This window comes from Rhododendron vialii, chromosome 4a, assembly GCF_030253575.1.
Source record: "Rhododendron vialii isolate Sample 1 chromosome 4a, ASM3025357v1".
NCBI lineage: Eukaryota > Viridiplantae > Streptophyta > Magnoliopsida > Ericales > Ericaceae > Rhododendron > Rhododendron vialii.
In genome coordinates, this window is record NC_080560.1 from 6,491,354 (window position 1) to 6,509,684 (window position 18,331).

General features: G+C 38.3%; 3 protein-coding genes across 3 annotated transcripts; 2 read left to right on the plus strand and 1 right to left on the minus strand.

The window, feature by feature from the left end:
• Positions 1-3,038: 3,038 nt before the first annotated feature.
• Positions 3,039-6,521, plus strand: LOC131323595 (uncharacterized). The gene is made up of 4 exons (XM_058355448.1): positions 3,039-3,132; positions 4,670-5,271; positions 6,031-6,177; positions 6,306-6,521. The coding sequence occupies exons 1-4, from the start codon at positions 3,039-3,041 to the stop codon at positions 6,510-6,512; spliced, it is 1,050 nt and encodes a 349-aa protein (XP_058211431.1). The 3' UTR covers positions 6,513-6,521.
• A 5,658-nt stretch (positions 6,522-12,179) lies between these two features.
• Positions 12,180-15,707, plus strand: LOC131322917 (F-box/kelch-repeat protein At3g06240-like). The gene is made up of 2 exons (XM_058354508.1): positions 12,180-13,269; positions 15,273-15,707. Exon 1 carries the CDS (start codon positions 12,201-12,203, stop codon positions 13,266-13,268), a length of 1,068 nt encoding a protein of 355 aa, XP_058210491.1. The 5' UTR covers positions 12,180-12,200; the 3' UTR covers position 13,269; positions 15,273-15,707.
• A 1,054-nt stretch (positions 15,708-16,761) lies between these two features.
• LOC131323596 (uncharacterized) lies at positions 16,762-17,239 on the minus strand. Its single transcript, XM_058355450.1, has one exon. It carries the CDS (start codon positions 17,092-17,094, stop codon positions 16,762-16,764), a length of 333 nt encoding a protein of 110 aa, XP_058211433.1. The 5' UTR covers positions 17,095-17,239.
• Positions 17,240-18,331: the final 1,092 nt, after the last annotated feature.

The window sequence follows — 18,331 nt, forward strand, 5'->3', positions numbered from 1 at the left end:
GGCCACAAAAGGATTGAAAGGGATTTATGGGCTACATTAATATCTAGAGCATGGCCTAATTAGTTAAGGCCCAAGTTAGTTTTTAGATCTAGACCCATTCTTAGGCTTGTTCGGCCCAATTGAGTTAAAATTCAGATTAGGTTCAGGCCTTCGCCCAACTAATCAAAACTTGGACTAATTTTTCAGGCCTATTTAGTCTAATGAGACCAAGATTTGTTTTTTGAGGTCTGGGCCAGCTTTTCAGATTTATCCAAGCCTGAAAATGAAGAAGTCAAAAAGGCCATAAGCTGCTTAGTCATGCTTGGGAAGTAAACTGCTCACAAGCAGGGGTCAAAGGCCTAGAAGGTTCTCCCTAGCAAGTTGCTCACAAGCAACTCAAAGGTCTAGAAGGTTCTCTCTAGCAGCTCACAAGCAGCTTAAGGCCCGCAGTCGTTTTCCTTCAACATGAAGCAAGGACACATGGCATTCATGCAGGCCATATGACCCAAGCAGCTCAATCAGGCCTACACAAATAGCTTACAAAGCAGCTCATTTAGCCCAGTTTGGCTTTTGTTGCACGAGAAAAGAGGGCACAAGTTCCAAAAATGCCTTTTGTCTTGAATCTTCTTACAAAAGGAACCAACTTAGAGCTTCAAGGGCCCACAAGGGACAAAAAGTGGCTGAAAAGTCTTCTCTTTCATAGAAAAGTTTCGGCTTTTAGGCTTAAAAGGTCCCAAAAATCTCCTTTTAGCAAGTATCTATGCAAAAAGAGGTCATTTTAGGCCTAAAAAAGTTGCTATCGGGCCTAAAAATGCAGTTGAAGGTTTAGAGTAAGGAGTAAGGAGCAAGGCTTAGGACACGTGGCAGTTATGCATAAAGGCAAGTGGAAGCAGCTCAAGACCTGGAACTTTGCTTATAAATACTAGAATTGAAGGCCTTAGAAAGGGTCCCCGACCAATCAAGCCCACAGATTATCCAAATTACATTTCAATTATCTTTACATTTCCAGCAAATGTCTTTATCTTTCATCGCACTAGCCATGCTTAGTAGATGTTTTATTTCCTTATACCAACTTCGTTAAACCATTAATGAAGTTCTCTTAATTTTCATTGCGCCTTTTTTTTTTTCTTCATTTTCCACAACGGTTGGGAAATTTTAAGTCATTATCCCGCAAAGGCAAATCATGAACCACATACGGCCTCACCACTTAGGTTGTACACAATCGCTCCAGAAGAAGTCAGATTTGAGGCATTCAAGCCTTAGCACGAATTTGGACTACAATCCAATCCGAGCACACCCGCATCAGGCCTAGAACTACACTACTCGCTGTTCCTAGGCCAATTGTTACTTTTTGGAAACAAACAACAGCTTGTTTCATTCTCCACTTTAGGGTAGGCACGACACTGAGTTTCCCCAATGTAACATGAACAACAATAACATCAGCCTCATCGTATCGCAAATGCTGAAGTGGCACAAGTTTCGCGTGCAAGTGCTTAGATTAGATTATATGAAGTTGGGAATAGCTTTCTCCTTATTAGATTTACCTGCTAGGCATAACATACGGAAAACACATGATATAGATAGTTTCCCTTTTCTTGTGTGACATATGGACTATGCTTGATTGATTGAATGGTTGCAAAGGCGAGTTCATGGATGAGATTAGCTCCCGATCCATAGTGCCCTGCAATTAGAGATCAGGATGGTTTGGGTATATGACTAATTCAAGTGTCTTTTCTCCCGATCCATTTTACATTTTAATGCTATTGATATAAAGACTGCATGATTAATCTTGGTCGAGTTATGTTAGTAAATGACTTCTGGTTGCCAAAATGCACAAGGCTGTCTGGAAATGGTTCATTATTGGAATGCAAATAGTTAAGCAAATGAGTCAGTTGAAGAACAATTGAGGATGTATCTAAAGCTTTAGAAACAATGGTAAACAATTGCATTGTCTGATGATATTGGTAGAAGTTGATTTGCCAGTTCATACCTCATTTATAGGCATTCATACTTCTTTTTTGCATAGGAAAGTCATGGGTTCTTGGTTTGATACCCACTGTTAGCCAGAAAGCTTTTTGGCCTCAGAAATCAGAAATTAATGGTGGATCAAAAAATAAAATCAGAAGTTAATGAGTTCAAAATGCCTTTTGGTCACGAAGTGTGAAACAGAACAGTGGATCAGTAACAAGACAACTGATGCACCAAGGGCCTATCAACCGAAAAAATTACTTAGCATGAAACTAATGGGAATGTTTCTTGTGTCTAAACTCTAAACCTTATAATCCGCGGACTCGTTAATGTGTATTTACCCACCGGCATGGCCATGGAGTATTTATATGGCCATTTGTTGAATAGATTTTTTCTTTATACCTTACAAAGCTGTTGCTGGAGCTGAAACCCAACATACTCCTTTTGCCGGTACAACTAGCTAGGAAACATTAACAAAGGGCAGATTTTTAACTCACCTGGCATGATATGGAAGATTTGACTGATTAACTTTGGTCCACTTCTGCTAAACGTTAATGCTTGATCTATTGTACGTGACAAATTATAAATGCAACCTATAGGCAAACTCACAAACCTATCTGTGTGTCTAACTCGTATGTTTGCCCTCCAATGGTACAGATGTGCAGAGGCTGAGATGTTGGAACTTTTTCGGGAGGGAGGACAACTAAACAGATCCCTTTTGTGGTTGATTGATTTAGAAAGAGAGTTACCTTTCTGGTGTAGTGGTGCAGGGACTCCATGAAATGTTAAAGCAACCAAGACTCACTGCATTCGCTGTTTAAGTACACTAGGCAGTCAATGGTTTGTGTTTCCACATCATAGTTTTCGGTGTTGCAACATTTTCACACAGATATAACTGATGATAGTTAGAATATGGTAAATTGTCTACCTTTGTTTCTAGTTCTGTCCCATGTAAGTAACCCGTGGCAAATTTCTTTGGACATGGATTCTACGGGTTTTTGTCTAGGTTTTCGCAAGCACAATAATTGGAACTTTCCTTCTCTTTGGAAAGAATATAATTGTGGAAAGTGTAAAGCAGATTTGGTTTCTTAATGGCTGGAATTCTTGCTTTGGAGACCAATACGATCGATGCTATTGTAATTTTGCATAAGCTGCTGGGGAAGAAAGTCTCGAGTAGGGATGTGAGTTAGCAGTGCTCAAAGCAGATATATTGAATGGTTATGATACGTCTCTTACATGGTATTGCAGAGATCTCAGTCATGAAAGCTTACTATTGAGGCGACATACGTTATCCTAACGCTCGTATTCCAGAAAAGCTTCTGTATTAGCCGATGTAGGATGTCGCCTCTCCTTCTCTCTTCTGCAATGCTCATTCAGCTTCACTTGCCCTCTGCAGGCCGTACAACCACGGGCAACCCCGTCAATTGATATTCCGGCTTCAATGTCATGACTCAACTCTAGAAGCTATTTTTTGAGTTGAGGTACTCACTCTCATGCTTAACGCAGGACATAGTTGTTTGGTCTAGCCGTCTAGGCAAGTTGTGTGAGGGTGCTAGCGGCCGGTGGTGGTCCAGGAATGAGTAGGTCTAAGTAGCGGCCGGTGGTGGTCCAGGAATGAGTAGGTCTAAGTAGCGGCGTGCGACTCCAAAAATTGTGATAAGTGGAGACATTCAATAATGTTGTAATATCCATCGCGGCTCTTATAGAATTGGCAAACTAAATTACACTTCTGAGATCATAAATAGCATAGTGTTTGAACAGAAGTATTGAAGAACACCATGAACTCTAACAATTTTAGTCCATGATGAGAAAATCACTTCAACTTTGAGGGCTATTCAGCCATAGATTCGATGAATAATCTTAATGGAAATTATCGGAGGAAATTTTCACGATTTCGATTCGCAGTTTTGTTCTAGTAATCGATTAATTGAGTCCTGCACATTACTCCATTTTCTTTACGGATGAGAAAATGAAAAACAAAGAAAAAGGAGTGGCAAATTTCGGAATTGAGGGACCCAGGGGACAGCATGGATATATGTTGGCCCCATCCGGGTCGTCCATGTCCATGCTCGCCAATGGCCGGCTCGGATTTCATCCGGTCAAACAGATCTCAACTGTCCAGTAGAGATAAAATCTGAGTCGTTCATTGCCGAGCACAAACAGTCCAGACTTGGCCAACACGCATGTTGTCCCCATATTAAAGGATTGTAGAATACGATACTAAAGATAACAAAGAAAGTCTTTCCAAACTTTTTTCGTAAATTTTTTGTTTGATCGTAATTTTTACTTTTTAAATTTAACTTGTTTAGATGAATAATTAAGGGAATTGATTTTGACATTCTCAAAATTAATAACCATACCTCACAAGGGAGTGCCGAAATCAATTCTAAGGGAGTGTCAAAATCAATTCCATATAGGGATTGATTTTGGCACACCTTTTGGGAATGTGGTTATCAATTTAGGAAGAGAGTGTGGTTATCAATTTGGAAAGTGAAAAAATCAGTCTCATAAATAATTCAACACAAATTCAATAAGAGATTAAATTCTTTACACCGCCAGTATAAAATATTTGTTTCATCCAAATCAATTATATTACGCACATCGCCATGTTCTATTGATTGGGATCACTGTTTTACAACTTGGTACGATGTAATTGATTTAGAGAAAATAAATATTTACACTGGTGGTGTAAAAAATTTATTCTCATTCAATAAATGTTCAGAAAAAAAATTACCAAAAACAAAATCTAAGCCAAAGGGTCTTCCAAACAAGCATATATTGGATTTTCCCACCATTTTCTTTGCAGTCCAAACTAGTCCTTGCAACCAAACACCGTCTTCCCTCCGCCACTGCGCTCTCTCTCTCTCTCTCTCTCTCTCTCTCAGATTTGGTCTCCTGGGAGAAAATCTGCACCACAGAAAGCTTTTTCCAATCCGAGATCAAAAACGCGAACACAGAGTGAAAATCGATGGCCATACTACACAGGATGGCTTTATCCTCTCACTACCTCTTCACTTCCTCTCTCCGCCTCTCCCCAATCCCTACTCCAATCTTGCACTCCTCCTCTCTCTTCCTCTCCCCTTTCTCTCCCCTTCCAAAACCCCGTTCTCACTCTCCAAAACAGCCCTAGAGAGAGAGATTAGGGTTTTCGGTTTCTTCAAGAGGAGTAAAAACGGATTCTCAACGACGTCTTCCGCCGTGGCCACCGAGTCGACTGAGACTGCTTCGGTCGCCAGAGATAACGCGCAAGAGGAAGCTTTGGTTGAGAAAATTGTTCTTCCCACTAATGAGTCGTCGGAAAAGCTTCTCAGAATTCGCCATACAGTAATTTCTATCTTCCTTTCTGTTTATCCTAGCTCGACTCGTTTAGTATCAAGGAGTTCGAGCACCGTTGGTTTACTAAATGAGCCCCTATTAACCAGCCGAGCATCTTCCAGCTAGCCACAGTATTTTTTTTATTTTTTATAAAGAGCTGAATTAATTGTAACTTAAGTTCGGCTCGTTCACTAAACAATCTTTTTGTAATCTTATTGATGAATTATCTTAAATTTTGATTCGATTGCGTTAGTGTTATGTTGGGCTGTTAGAAAATGGAAACAAAAAATAAAATACTTTCACCTTTTGTTTATCTTTAAAGTCTATGAATTTACGCATGTCTGAAAGTGGAAAGGACAATGAAGACTTGAAGTTATTGTTTGCTTTTAAAATTGAAGAATAACTAGCTTCAAACTGTTGTATTGCAAAGCTCGTCATTTTGCTAAAGTTTATACTGGCTTCTTGTATGTATGAAACATATTTGTTAAAAGTTCTACTTTTTGGATAGGAAATGGCATGTGTATATTACGTTCTAAATTTCTAGGGAATCACGCGCGGGCGACTTGTTCAATCTTCCTTGGGTGCATTTTGTGTTAAAGTTGTCACGTATATGTGTTTTTAGCTTTGGATCCTCACTAAATTGCTGTCTTCCCATGCAAATGTCGACATAAGTAAATCCGTTTGTAGCTACGTTTATAACCAGCTAAAGAGACAAATGTAGTTTTACGGAGATGGTTTTGTACTAAAGAATCTGACCGATCATTGCAGTGTGCTCACGTGATGGCCATGGCTGTTCAAAAGATATTTCCGGATGCAAAAGTGACCATCGGTTCATGGATAGAAAATGGGTTTTATTACGACTTTGATATGGAGCCTTTGACAGATAAAGACTTGAAAGGGATTAAGAAGGAGATGGTGAGCAACTCAGTTCATAATACAACTAGCTTTATCATTTTCGATTAAGTGGAAGGTCATGAACTTGGGAGAAAATTCATTAGTCTTTGTTTTCAGGGTACAGAATTTATTTCTTAAATCGTCTGTAGGATCGCATTATTAGTCGAAATTTACCACTGATTAGAGAAGAAGTTTCCAGAGACCAGGCTCAGAAACGTATAATGGTTGTCAATGAACCGTACAAGATGGAAATATTGGAAAGTATCAAGGAAGATCCTATCACAATATATCATATAGGTAAGGTTAAGTTTTGGGCCTTTTTGGGCTGTGTTCTTAATTTTCAGATCGGGAAATGACAGGTCGGTCCCATTTTGGAGGGGTTCCGTGCCAATCTTCCTTTGTAGCACTATATATTCCACCCGACCCTTTTCAAAGATGGTTTTACTAGTTTGTCCTCACCCTCTTGCGTGGATAACATATAAATATGTGGTTGATGTTGACACATGTTGATGTGAATATATATATTATTTTTTGCATTACAAAGTTTAAAACTCAATATCTTTTATTATTACACACACACACACATATATACATATATATATATATATATATATATATATATATATATTTTTTGTAAAATTTATATTTTTAGAATCTACTCAAATAGATCTACTCAATTTTTTGTGAATTTTTTCATTTCGAAGGGTGTGAATTGTTCAAATGAGATGTGAAATGTTTACACTCCGTTGCGATATTCACATTCCTAGAATTCACACCTTTAAAAAAGACACAATTCTCATCTATGAAGAATTCACACCCCTAAAATTACACGATTTTTGTAGAATTCACACCCATTTATTGAATTCACTTTTTCAGAATTCACACCCAAATGCAGAATCACACCCCTAAAATTCCCACCACCAAAAAACCAAAACCAAAAAGTGGTGTGAATTCTTTTTCTGTAAAAATAATGCAAAGAATAAGAACAGGGGCACAATAGCTATTACCAGAACACCTTCCCTTGGCCTTCCGTTCAATCTCTTAAAATTAAGATTAGGGAAATCTGACTACCAGGAAACTCTTCCTATATGTATGTGTATCCTGGAGAGAGGGGGAGGAAACTCTTCCTAAATGTATATGTGTATTCTGGAGAGAGAGAGAAATGACAATCGAAAACTTCTCACTAGCGCTACCTGACACTCCACCTACTCCTCCGCCACCAAGGCCAGCTAGAAGAAGACCAACAACATCGACGCGTGCTGCGAGATGAGCAGGCGACAGCTGAGACGCAGAGAAGAAGCTGAAGGAGTGGAACTGTTGAGCGGGGTATATTGGGTAGATTACTTAAAACAGAGCAAAACAGTGCTTATGCAGAATGGGTTTGAAAAGCGGTGGGCTTGGACGGGTAGGAGCTGAGAAAATAGGGCCGGCCGATAAGAAGTCCTTTTCAGATCTGGGCAATTAGGCCATTTTGCTTGAGCTGTATTGTATTATTTGGACTTTTTAGGCCTTTAGGATGATTTGTGCTTCATTTGTATTATCTGGGCATTTCTCTGGCCCTTAGTTTCAGGCTTGGCCCGATAAATGTTTGTCAAACTTTGATTAGATTCTCCTCCCTTCCCCCCTTACTTGTTGTAACTTTGACAAGTTCCCTTAATATTTATTTTGCCAATCAAATAAAAAAAAAAAAGTTAACACATGTTGGAGACATGATAGGACAAATTTGAAATTTCATGAATGCATCGGTCTGGGGATTGATAGTGTAAAAAGAAGAGTATTTAACAACCTCCAACAAAACCCCAAGAGACCCCCTCTCTCTCTCTCTCTCAAAACCCCAGGAGACTCTCTCTCTCTCTCTTCTTCAGAAACTCGCAACAAAACCCCGAGAGACCCTCTCTCTCTCTCTCTCTCAAAACCCCTGGAGACTCTCTCTCTTCTTCAGAAACTCTCAACAAACCCCGGGAGACCCTCTTTCTCTCTTCTTCACAAACAAATTATATATAAACACATTATCACATGCATCCTTCTCGTACATAATTACACATATAATCTCTCTCTCTCTCTCTCTCTCTCTCTCTCTCTCTCTCTCTCTCTCTCTCTCTCTCTCTCCAAACATTGCATCTACATTTTGTGGCTCATTATTGCCACCAAAGTTGGTTACCTGATTCACGGCGACAAACCCCTCCGTCCAACACTTTTTAAGACAAGAAGGTAAATTCGTTTCTTTTTGGTACTAGTAAATTAGTTTCACCTCGTCGGGAGGGTCTCCTTCTCGGCAATCAGGCTTTCATCCTTCGACCAGCCGGTTTTCTTTCATCAGAATTGTCCTTTAGACCATCTGTAACCCCATTCTTAATTTTGAAGAATCGAGTTAGAACTGTGTGTAACTGAAAAGTTAATTTGACGAATATTACTATGTTCATGAACTCCAATCGATCATCATTCTTAAAAATTTCATTGATTTCTCTCCAAACCTGAACTTTCCTTTAATTCAAAGTTTAAATTTTTTTTAAATATATTAAAGATTGAATTTGAAAGGTATTGTCAAAACTCAACAATAATAATATGCATTGAAAATGTATTGTTAACATTCAACAATAATATCCTGTAAAATTTGACACCCCAATTCTTCAAATTCTCCAAACCTCAACCATTTGTTTCAAAAGAGTACCATGCATGTGTTCTTTATTCCTGGTCAGATGGTAATACTTGAACCATTCTTTTTTTTTAATCTATGATTAATGTCTACATGTATCATATTTCAATTCGTCCATATATTATTTTTTCAAAAAAAAATATTTAATATATTCTTAATTTCTTACGTACGTCCATTTAGTGTTGTGATTATGTAGGCTTTGGGGACGTTTGGTGGTGCCTAGACTATTTTATCGGCTGTGACCCCCATATGGAAGGTTTACCAATCCAATACTTTCAAAAAGTAATATGAAATCAAATTGGCTTAATGCTTCGAAGATTAATGAAATTTTTTCGTCTTTTAAAAAAAATGCTGCAGCAACTTGTTGCATGTCTCGAGTTCTCAGCCATTTTAGGATTACAAAATATACTTTAATTCAATAAGTGTCCGTACCGCGTAAGCGGATTCTCCTTTTTGATGTCATCTTTTCTAGATGCGATCGATGAATTGAAAATTAACTGATCACAAGTTCCTAATGTTGTCTGCACAAAAAATGGATGTACTCAACCAAATTGGGTGGATGATTCGAACTATATTCAGCTTCATTTGGTCGTTGATTCAAATTCTGTTCAAATGTATCTTCTGGTTCATTCGGATTGTCTTCAAAACTATTTGGTGGCTCCTTAAAACCACGTTTTGGGAATTTGCAGCACTAGAGAACAACCTTAATTGGTTTGGAATTTTGATGGTGGTTTGTGGTTTGGGAGTTGATGCTAGAATCATATTTATCACCCTTACAAAAGAGGCAACAGTCATATCTAATCCACGCAAGGATGATCTGGTCGACGAAAAGACTAAATTGCTTTTCGTTTCCTTCGTGTTTTCCCTTCTAGGCTCCAGCCTAACACCAAAAAACGAAACCCATGCCAGAGCTATTGAGGCCTTTGAGAGAGAACTCAAAGACAAGGAGCTATGTATGGCCATTATGCGAATGGAGTTGACCTATCTTAGAGAAGAGGGAAAAAAGCTTAAAGTGGAGAACCGAAAGATTCTGAGGGCCAAGGAGAAATTGGCAGCAGAGAATGCAATACTTTCAAGAGGAGCACAAAGAGGTTCTTGAAGGGCCATGAGGAGCACAAAAAGTTGGAATTGACATGTATTTCTTTTTCACATTCTTGATACGGACAAGATCGTGTATTACATATTGTGTGTATTGATTTCCAAATCAAGAAATGCTAGACTTACAACAAAATTAGACAACATAGTTACAACATCCTTACACGTTTGCACTAAGACCTTGAAACAATCTTACACATTCTGAGTTTCTGGGCCCCAATACTGATATATAAGGATGTTGTAATTATGTTGTAGGATTTTATTATAAATCTAGCATGCATTTAGAGTCTCATTAGAGGAAAAACAAAAGGGCACTGTTTTGGCCCTTTTAGGCCGGTTTGGTTATTCTGTTTATTTCTCCTGTTGTGAACCTATGTTTCTTGTCGTTTGAATGAAATTCTGAAATTTTGAATAGAAGCTCAAGTTTTATTTCTGTCAATTCAATTATATTGCGCTATGGGCCGGGTTGCATCAGAATTGAGGTTGAAATTAGATTGAGGATGAGGGACTACTCTTTCCATCTTCGCTGCTTATGGATTAGTTCTTGTGCCTACTTTTCACTATGATTTACGTGAAGTTTCTTTGTCTATGTTTTTGGTTTTTATCTTTAGATCGATGGGGATCGAAGTGTCTTTCTTTCTTTAAATTCTTTGCTAACCGTCAAAATCTTCAATTTACTTTCTTTAAATTCTTTAATTTGTTTCTAAACGACCTCTTTAATCGAACCAAACTTCTCTTAATAAGCCGAGCTTTTGTCAAACGAGCCAAGTCCTATTTGGCCGAAAACTCAAGTTCAAGATCAGCATAACATCTTGAAATAGGATAATCGATCTAGACTCCTGCCACTGAGTTTGGAACTTTTCTAACTTCTTTTAGTTTGTACCAAAAAGCTTATAGTGTTCATCTAGAAACAGAGAAGTAGTTTCTTGTGGCCGTATCCTTGAAGATCTTATTCACAAACCAGTTCCTCTCCCTATGGTTACAAGGAGTAGGCATTAACGGAAAAAAAAAAAAAACCCCACGAAAACTTTTGTTTGTACCCAAAAATGACCACCCACTAAAAAGCCTACGCTTGCCGCCGGCAACCGGTCCCATGTATTTTTGGTTTAACTGAACTTGGGATTACTTGAAGATAAAAGAGTTCAAACCAAATTAGTACATAAATGGGTTCCTGCCCTTTTCATACTCAAATTGACACTATCTGATGAACAAATTGCATATGTGAAAGTAGACAAACACCTCCTCAACTATACCTATTTTTCACGAAGACACCCTAATGTTTAAGATCATTTATACAGACCCCTTCAATTATATGAAATGAAAAATTGGATAACTTTGTTAACGGAATGAAGGAAAATGACAATTCTACCCCAAAAAAATCGTCCACACTGACCCCCTCATCTATAAAAATTGTCCATACTAACCTCTTCATCTTAGCGGTGTTTTTTATAGAATGGTGCTAATTGGTTAACAGTTATAGTTGAGGAGATTTGTATGCGCGATTTTAAATATTAGAGGGTCTCCATGAAAAAAAAAGACATAATTGAGGAAGTCTTTGTGTACTTTCACCTTGATCCTTTTGAGTTTGAGGGATAAGTGATCAACTTTCGTAGTTCGAAACGGTTGCAGAATTAACCCTTTCTTGAGTTTTTTAAGTGGTTTAAGTAATGAAGGTAAATTTTGACCGGTGGTGGAAATCCCCACAGTGCGTACGTTATGTCATTAATTTGATCTGTGCATATTGTATGATTTGTTGAGTAAATCATCCATGCAAAAAATCAGATTGATCGGAATTGATATGTATATGAAAAATTGAAATTCAATTCATAAAATAGATAATCGTGAACAATTTAACTTTTAAAATCATTACCATCCATTTTATAAAATGACGCTCATTGGTGCCTTTTGTCAACTTTGTGTTTTGAAATAATTGGCACCTTTGTAGGTTTCTCCGTACCCTTAGCCCCCACAGTACATTATTCGAGTAATTTGAACTGTTTATATTGTATTACTCGCCGGGTACATCATCCATTCAAAAAAAAATCAACTTGATTGGAATCAATATGTATATCAAAAATTGATTTTTGATTTATAAAGTGGACTGTTCTACACATTTTAACTTTTTAAATTCATTACCATCCATTATATAATGGCGCTCATTGGTGCCTTTTGTCAACTTTGTGTTTTCAAATAATTGGCACCTCTGTAGTTTGCTCCACCAGTCCGCCCTCTTTGCCGGCCCCCGCCCACCTGTGTTTTGTTTCTTCTTCGCAGGTGAAGAGAAATTTTCACCATGAAAAGAAGCAGAACGACCGCGCCCGAGGCGGTGTCGTCCTCCATATTCTCCATCCCAAACCCCATTCTCATGGAAATTTTGAGCAAACTACCCATCACCACAATCCGCAATTGCAGGTGCGTATGTTCATATTTCCGTAACTTAATTTCAGACCCTGAATTTGCTCAACTCCACCTCCCTAAATCACAACCCCACCTCCTGTATCGCGGCGATGAGTGTACCGATGACACCCTTTTCAAACTCAATCTACCTGAGGGATTGGAGGTTTTGAGTTCCTGCAATGGTTTAATTTGCTTATACTTGCCTAGGACTTATAACCCCTATTATGTATGGAATCCGGTTGTCGGTGAACGTGTGATTGTACCCCAAACAGAAAAGGCTTTTTTTGGTCAATGCGGTTCTGGGTTTGGATTCTGCTCAGGGACTAATCAATACAAAGTGTTGCGGTTTTTAACTCCTAGTACGGGACTAATCAAATTGGAGGCTGAAATCAACACTTTAGGGACTGATTTGTGGAGGAGAGTTGGAGATGCTCCGCTCTACCTGCATTGGTATTCGGGTGGTTGCTTTTTGAATGGAGGTCTTCATTGGATTGTCCACGACACCGAGAATCGTTTCGAATCGATGTGTTGTTTTGACTTTGGGAAGGAGCGATTCCAACCGTTTCCAGGGCCTTCTAAGTTTCGTGGACTTCGGGTGGATTCGATGAATATGGGGGCGTTGAAGGATGGTCTGTACGTATTTTTTCAAACTACTATTCATACGCTTGATATATGGGTGATGAAGGATTATGCGGTGCAGGAGTCTTGGACTAGAGTATTCGCCGTTAAAATCCCACGGGTAGAACCTTTCTGTGGTCCGATTTATCGACCATTAATGGTCTGGAGCAAAGGAGGTAACTTGTTGATTTGTTCTTTATCCGGTGGTCTGTTTGAATGGAATATGAGGGACAGAAGTTTAAGAAAGGTCAGGTACAATGGGAAATATCCATCTGTCTTTAGAGCGATGGTGTACATTCCAAGCTTTATTTCAATTAAGAATGCTGCCACGAGGAGAAACTATTAAGGTACTTGTGAATTCTGTTGAATGTGAATAGTCTTGGAAATTTCTTAATCAGTTCATCATATGATAATGGTAGAAGTAAATTTTTATCGTCTTTTTTCTATCAACTTTATGCGCTGAAAGTTAAAGTTTGTTCGTTTCCAAATTCCGGCATGAATGTATGTTTAGGCACCTGAGAATCCAAGGATGGGGAAACTCCGGTGGAAATCAACCCTTCATTCATCATTTTCAATCACACAACAAACAACATGGATTAGAAAATTACAAAGGAAGAATGCGTACATAGGAGTTTTTTTTATCTCATTACAACACATAGACTACCTCAGGTGAAGTTGGAATTGGGCAGCTATTTACACCCATTTTTGGCCAAATTCTAAAAATGAATTTGTTAATAGATTAGTGGCCCAAAATTATTTTTTGGGCCTTGGTTGAATTAGGCCTTGATTGATTTAGGCTTTTGGTCGAATTTATGGTCCCTTTCAAAAGGGCTGAAAGGGATTTATGGGCCGCATTAATATTTGGAGCATGGCCTAATTAGTTAAGGCCCAAATTAGTTTTCAGATCTGGGCCCATTCTTAGGCTTGTTCGGCCCAATTGAGTTAAAGTTCATATTAGGTTCAGGCCTTGGCCCAACTAATTAAAACTTGGATTAGTTTTTCAGGCCTATTTAGCCCAATAAAGCCAAGATTCATTTTCGAAGTCTGGGCCAGCTTTTCAGATTTATCCAGGCCTGAAAATGAAGAAGTCAAAAAGGCCATAAGCTACTTAGTCATGCTTGGGAAGTAAGCTGCTCACAAACAGGTCAAAAGCCTAGAAGGTTCTCCCTAGCAAATTGCTCACAAGCAGCTCAAAGGCCTAGAAGGTTCTCTCTAGCAAGCAGCTCATAAGCAGCTTAAGGCCCGCAGCCGTTTTCCTTTAACATGAAGTAAGAACACATGGCATTCATGCAGGTCATATGGCCCAAGCAGCTCAATCAGGTCTTAGCTTACAAGCAGCTCATTTAGTCCTATTTGGCCTTTGTTGCACGAGAAAAGAGGGCACAAGTTCCAAAAATGTCTTTTGTCTTGAATCTTCTTACATAAAGAACCAACTTAGAGCCTCCAAGAGCCCACAAGGGACAAAAAGTGGTTGAAAAGTCTTCTCTTTTACAGAAAAGTTTTAGCTTTTAGTCTTAAAAGGTCCTAAAAATCTCCTTTTAGCAAGTCTCTCTGCAAAAAAAGGTCATTTCAAGCTTGAAAAAGTTGTTGTCAAGCCTGAAAATGTAGCTAGGTTTGGAGTAAGGAGCAAGGCTTGGGGCACGTGGCAGCCATGCATAAAGGCAAGTGGAAGCAGCTTAAGACCCGAAACTCTGTCTATAAATACCAGAATTGAAGGTCTTAGAAAGGGTCCTCGACCAATCAAGTCCATGGCTTATCCAAATTATATTTCAATTATCTTTACATTTTCAGCAAATGTCTTTATCTTTCATCACACTAGCCATGCTTAGTTGATGTTTTATTTCCTTATACCAACTTCATTAAACCGTTAATGAAGTTCTCTTAATTTTCATCGCGCCTTGGGAATGTTTCCTGTGTCTAAACTGATACACCAAGGGCCTACCAACCGAAAAAATTACTTAGCATGAAACTAATGGGAATGTTTCCTGTGTCTAAACTCTAAACCTTATAATCCGCAGACTCGTTAATATGTATTTACCCACCGGCATGGCCATGGAGTATTTATATGGCCATTTGTTGAATAGATTTTTTCTTGATACCTTACAAAGCTGTTGCTGGAGCAGAAACCCAACATATTCCTTTTGCCGGTACAACTAGGAAACATTAACAAAGGGCAGATTTTTAACTCACCTGGCATGATATGGAAGATTTGACTGATTAACTTTGGTCCACTTCTGCTAAACGTTAATGCTTGATCTATTGTATGTGACAAATTATATATGCAACCTATCGGCAAACTCACAAACTTATCTGTGTGCCTAACTCGTATGTTTACGCTCCAATGGTACAGATGTGCAGGGGCTGAGATGTTGGAACATTTTCGGGAGGGAGGACAACTAAACAGATCCCTTTTGTGGTTGATTGATTCAGATAGAGAGTTACCTTTCTGGTGTAGTGGTGCAGGGACTCCATGAAATGTTAAAGCAACCAAGACTCACTGCGTTCGCTGTTTAAGTACACTAGGCAGTCAATGGTTTGTGTTTCCACATCATAGTTTTCGGTGTTGCAACATTTTCACACGGATATAACTGATGATAGTTAGAATATGGTAAATTGTCTACCTTTGTTTCTAGTTCTGTCCCATGTAAGTAACCCGTGGCAAATTTCTTTGGACATGGATTCTACGGGTTTTTGTCTAGGTTTTCGCAAGCACAATAATTGGGACTTTCCTTCTCTTTGGAAAGAACATAATTGTGGAAAGTGTAAAGCAGATTTGGTTTCTTTATGGCTGGAATTCTTGCTTTGGAGACCAATACGATCGATGCTATTGTAATTTTGCATAAGCTGCTGGGGAAAAAAGTCTCGAGTAGGGATGTGTGTTAGCAGTGCTCAAATCAGATATATTGAATGGTTATGATACGTCTCTTACATGGTATTGCAGACATCTCAATCATAAAAGCTTACTATTGAGGTGACCTACGTTATCCTAACGCTTATATTCCAGAAAGCTTCTGTATTAGCCGATGTAGGATGTCGCCTCGCCTTCTCTCTTCTGCAATGCTCATTCAGCTTCAATTGCCCTCTGCAGGCCGTACAACCTCGGGCTACCCCGTCAATTGATATTCCGGCTTCAATGTCACAACTCAACTCTACAAGCTATTTTTTGAGTTGAGGTACTCACTCCCATGCTTAACGCAGGACATAATTGTTTGGTCTAGCCGTCTAGGCAAGTTGTGTGAGGGTGCTAGCGGCCGGTGGTGGTCCAGGAATGAGTAGGTCTAACTAGCGGCGCGTGACTCCAAAAATTGTGATAAGTGGTGACATTCAATAGTGTTGTAATATCCATCGCGTCTCTAATAGAATTGGCAAAACTAAATTACACTTCTGAGATCATAAATAGCATAGTATTTGAACAAAAGTATTGAAGAATGCCATGAACTCTTAAAATTTTAGTCCATGATGAGAAAATCACTTCAACTTTGAGGGCTATTCAGCCATTGATTCGATGAATAATCTTAATGGAAATTATCGGAGGAAATTTTCCCGATTTCGATTCGCAGTTTTGTTCTAGCAATCGATTAATTGAGTCCTGCACATAATGTAATCTGTTTTATTTACGGATGAGAAAATGAAAAACAAAGAAAAAGGAGAGGCAAATTTCGAAATTGAGGGACCTAAGGGGACAGCATGGGTGTTGGCCCCATCTGGGTCGTCCATGTCTATGTTTGGCAATGGACGACTCAGATTTCATCTGGTCGAACAAATCTCAGAAATAGATTCTGAGGATTTCATTCATAAAGACTCAAATTCACCTCGTAGAGTTTGAAGGCGAATCCTCTTTACTTTGTCAGCACCTCTGTAGGTTTTCTGTAGCATCTCCCAAATTTCTTTGGAAGTTTTGCGGAAGCGATGATCTCGAACGTGGCTTCACCAAGTCCTCGGTAGATGATGAACCTAGCTTTGCAATCCTTCTTTCGCTCAGCACGGAGCGTAGTCTTCTGTTCCTCCTTTAAAGCTGTTTCAGCTTCTTTTGAGGCAGGTTCATCATAACCTTCTTCTACCACCTCCATAACATCTTGAGCACCTAGCAGTGCTCTCATTTGGATGGACCAATTATCATAATTGTCCTTGGTGAGCTTTGGAATGACGGCTTGGGATGTTCCGTTAGCCATTGAACCTGAAAATGATGGAAATATGTCCGGCGAGGATTGAAATGTAATATTTCAAACTTCAGGAACCTAAAGTTTACTTAGGCCTGTTGGAGCTATGTTCTAGCTACACTGGATTATTCCTCCTCCTTCAGTTGAACGTTCTCACTGAAGGGAGAATAAATTATACAAGGAGGGGCCGTGTATAAGGAAGTGCCCGCCCACCCAATAAAAAGAAGGCAACTCAGCGGGTGAGACAGTGGGCAAAAATGGGACAATGTTAGAAAATGATTTTTTGGGATCCTGTGGAGCAGAAATTTGATTATAAGAGTCTTAAAAATAAAATTTAATTATGACCCTTTAGAATAATATGATCAGAATAATAAAATCTTCGCACTTATTCAAACGAATTAAAAATTGGAGCACTTAATTTTTTAATCATATTTTTTTAATATATAAACAGTTCAAAAATATTAAGCGCTCCAATTTTCAATCCGTTTGAACCAATGCAAAGATCTTATTATTCTGATTATATTATTCTAAACAATCTTAATTAAATTTTTTCTTTAAGGCTCTCATAATCAAGTTTCAGTTCTACAGGTTTATGACCCTTTAAATTTTGTTCTTCATTTTATGACTCTTTAAAATGAAGAACAAATACTTAATTATGAAAGCTCTGGAGACAAAATTTAATTATGGCCTTTTAAAATGATATGATTACAATAATAAGATTTTCTCACGGGTTCAAACGGATTGAAAATTAGAGCGCTTAATATTTTTGAACCGTTTATATATTAAAAAAATATGGTCAAAAAATTAAGTGCATCAATTTTTAATCCATTTTAACCAGTGGGAGGATCGTATTATTCTGATCATAATTTTTTAAGGGGTCATAATTAAATTTAGTCTGTAAAGCTGTCATAATTAAGTATTTGTTCTTTATTTGGAACCCCGTGGAACAGAAACTTGATTATGAGAGTCCTAGAGACAAAATTTAATTATGATTGTTCAAAATAATATGATTAGAATAATAAAATCTTCCCACTGGTTCAAACAGATTGAAAATTGAAACGCTTAATATTTTTGAACTGTTTATATATTAAAAAAACATGATCAAAAAATTAAGTACTCCAATTTTTAATCCGTTTGAACCAGTGCGAAGATCTTATTATTCTAATTATATTATTTTAAAGGGTCATAATTAAATTTTATTTCTAAGACTCTCATAATCAAATTTCTGCTCCACAGGATCCCAAAAAAT

Excerpts from the sequence above, each read along its gene's own strand:
- LOC131323595 (XM_058355448.1), top strand. The coding sequence starts at position 3,039 with ATGGCTGGAATTCTTGCTTTGGAGACCAATACGATCGATGCTATTGTA. Across the intron at positions 5,272-6,030 it reads TTCTCAGAATTCGCCATACA|TGTGCTCACGTGATGGCCAT; the intron begins GTAATTTCTATC and ends CGATCATTGCAG. Across the intron at positions 6,178-6,305 it reads AAGGGATTAAGAAGGAGATG|GATCGCATTATTAGTCGAAA; the intron begins GTGAGCAACTCA and ends AATCGTCTGTAG.
- LOC131322917 (XM_058354508.1), top strand. The coding sequence starts at position 12,201 with ATGAAAAGAAGCAGAACGACCGCGCCCGAGGCGGTGTCGTCCTCCATA.
- LOC131323596 (XM_058355450.1), bottom strand. The coding sequence starts at position 17,094 with ATGGCTAACGGAACATCCCAAGCCGTCATTCCAAAGCTCACCAAGGAC.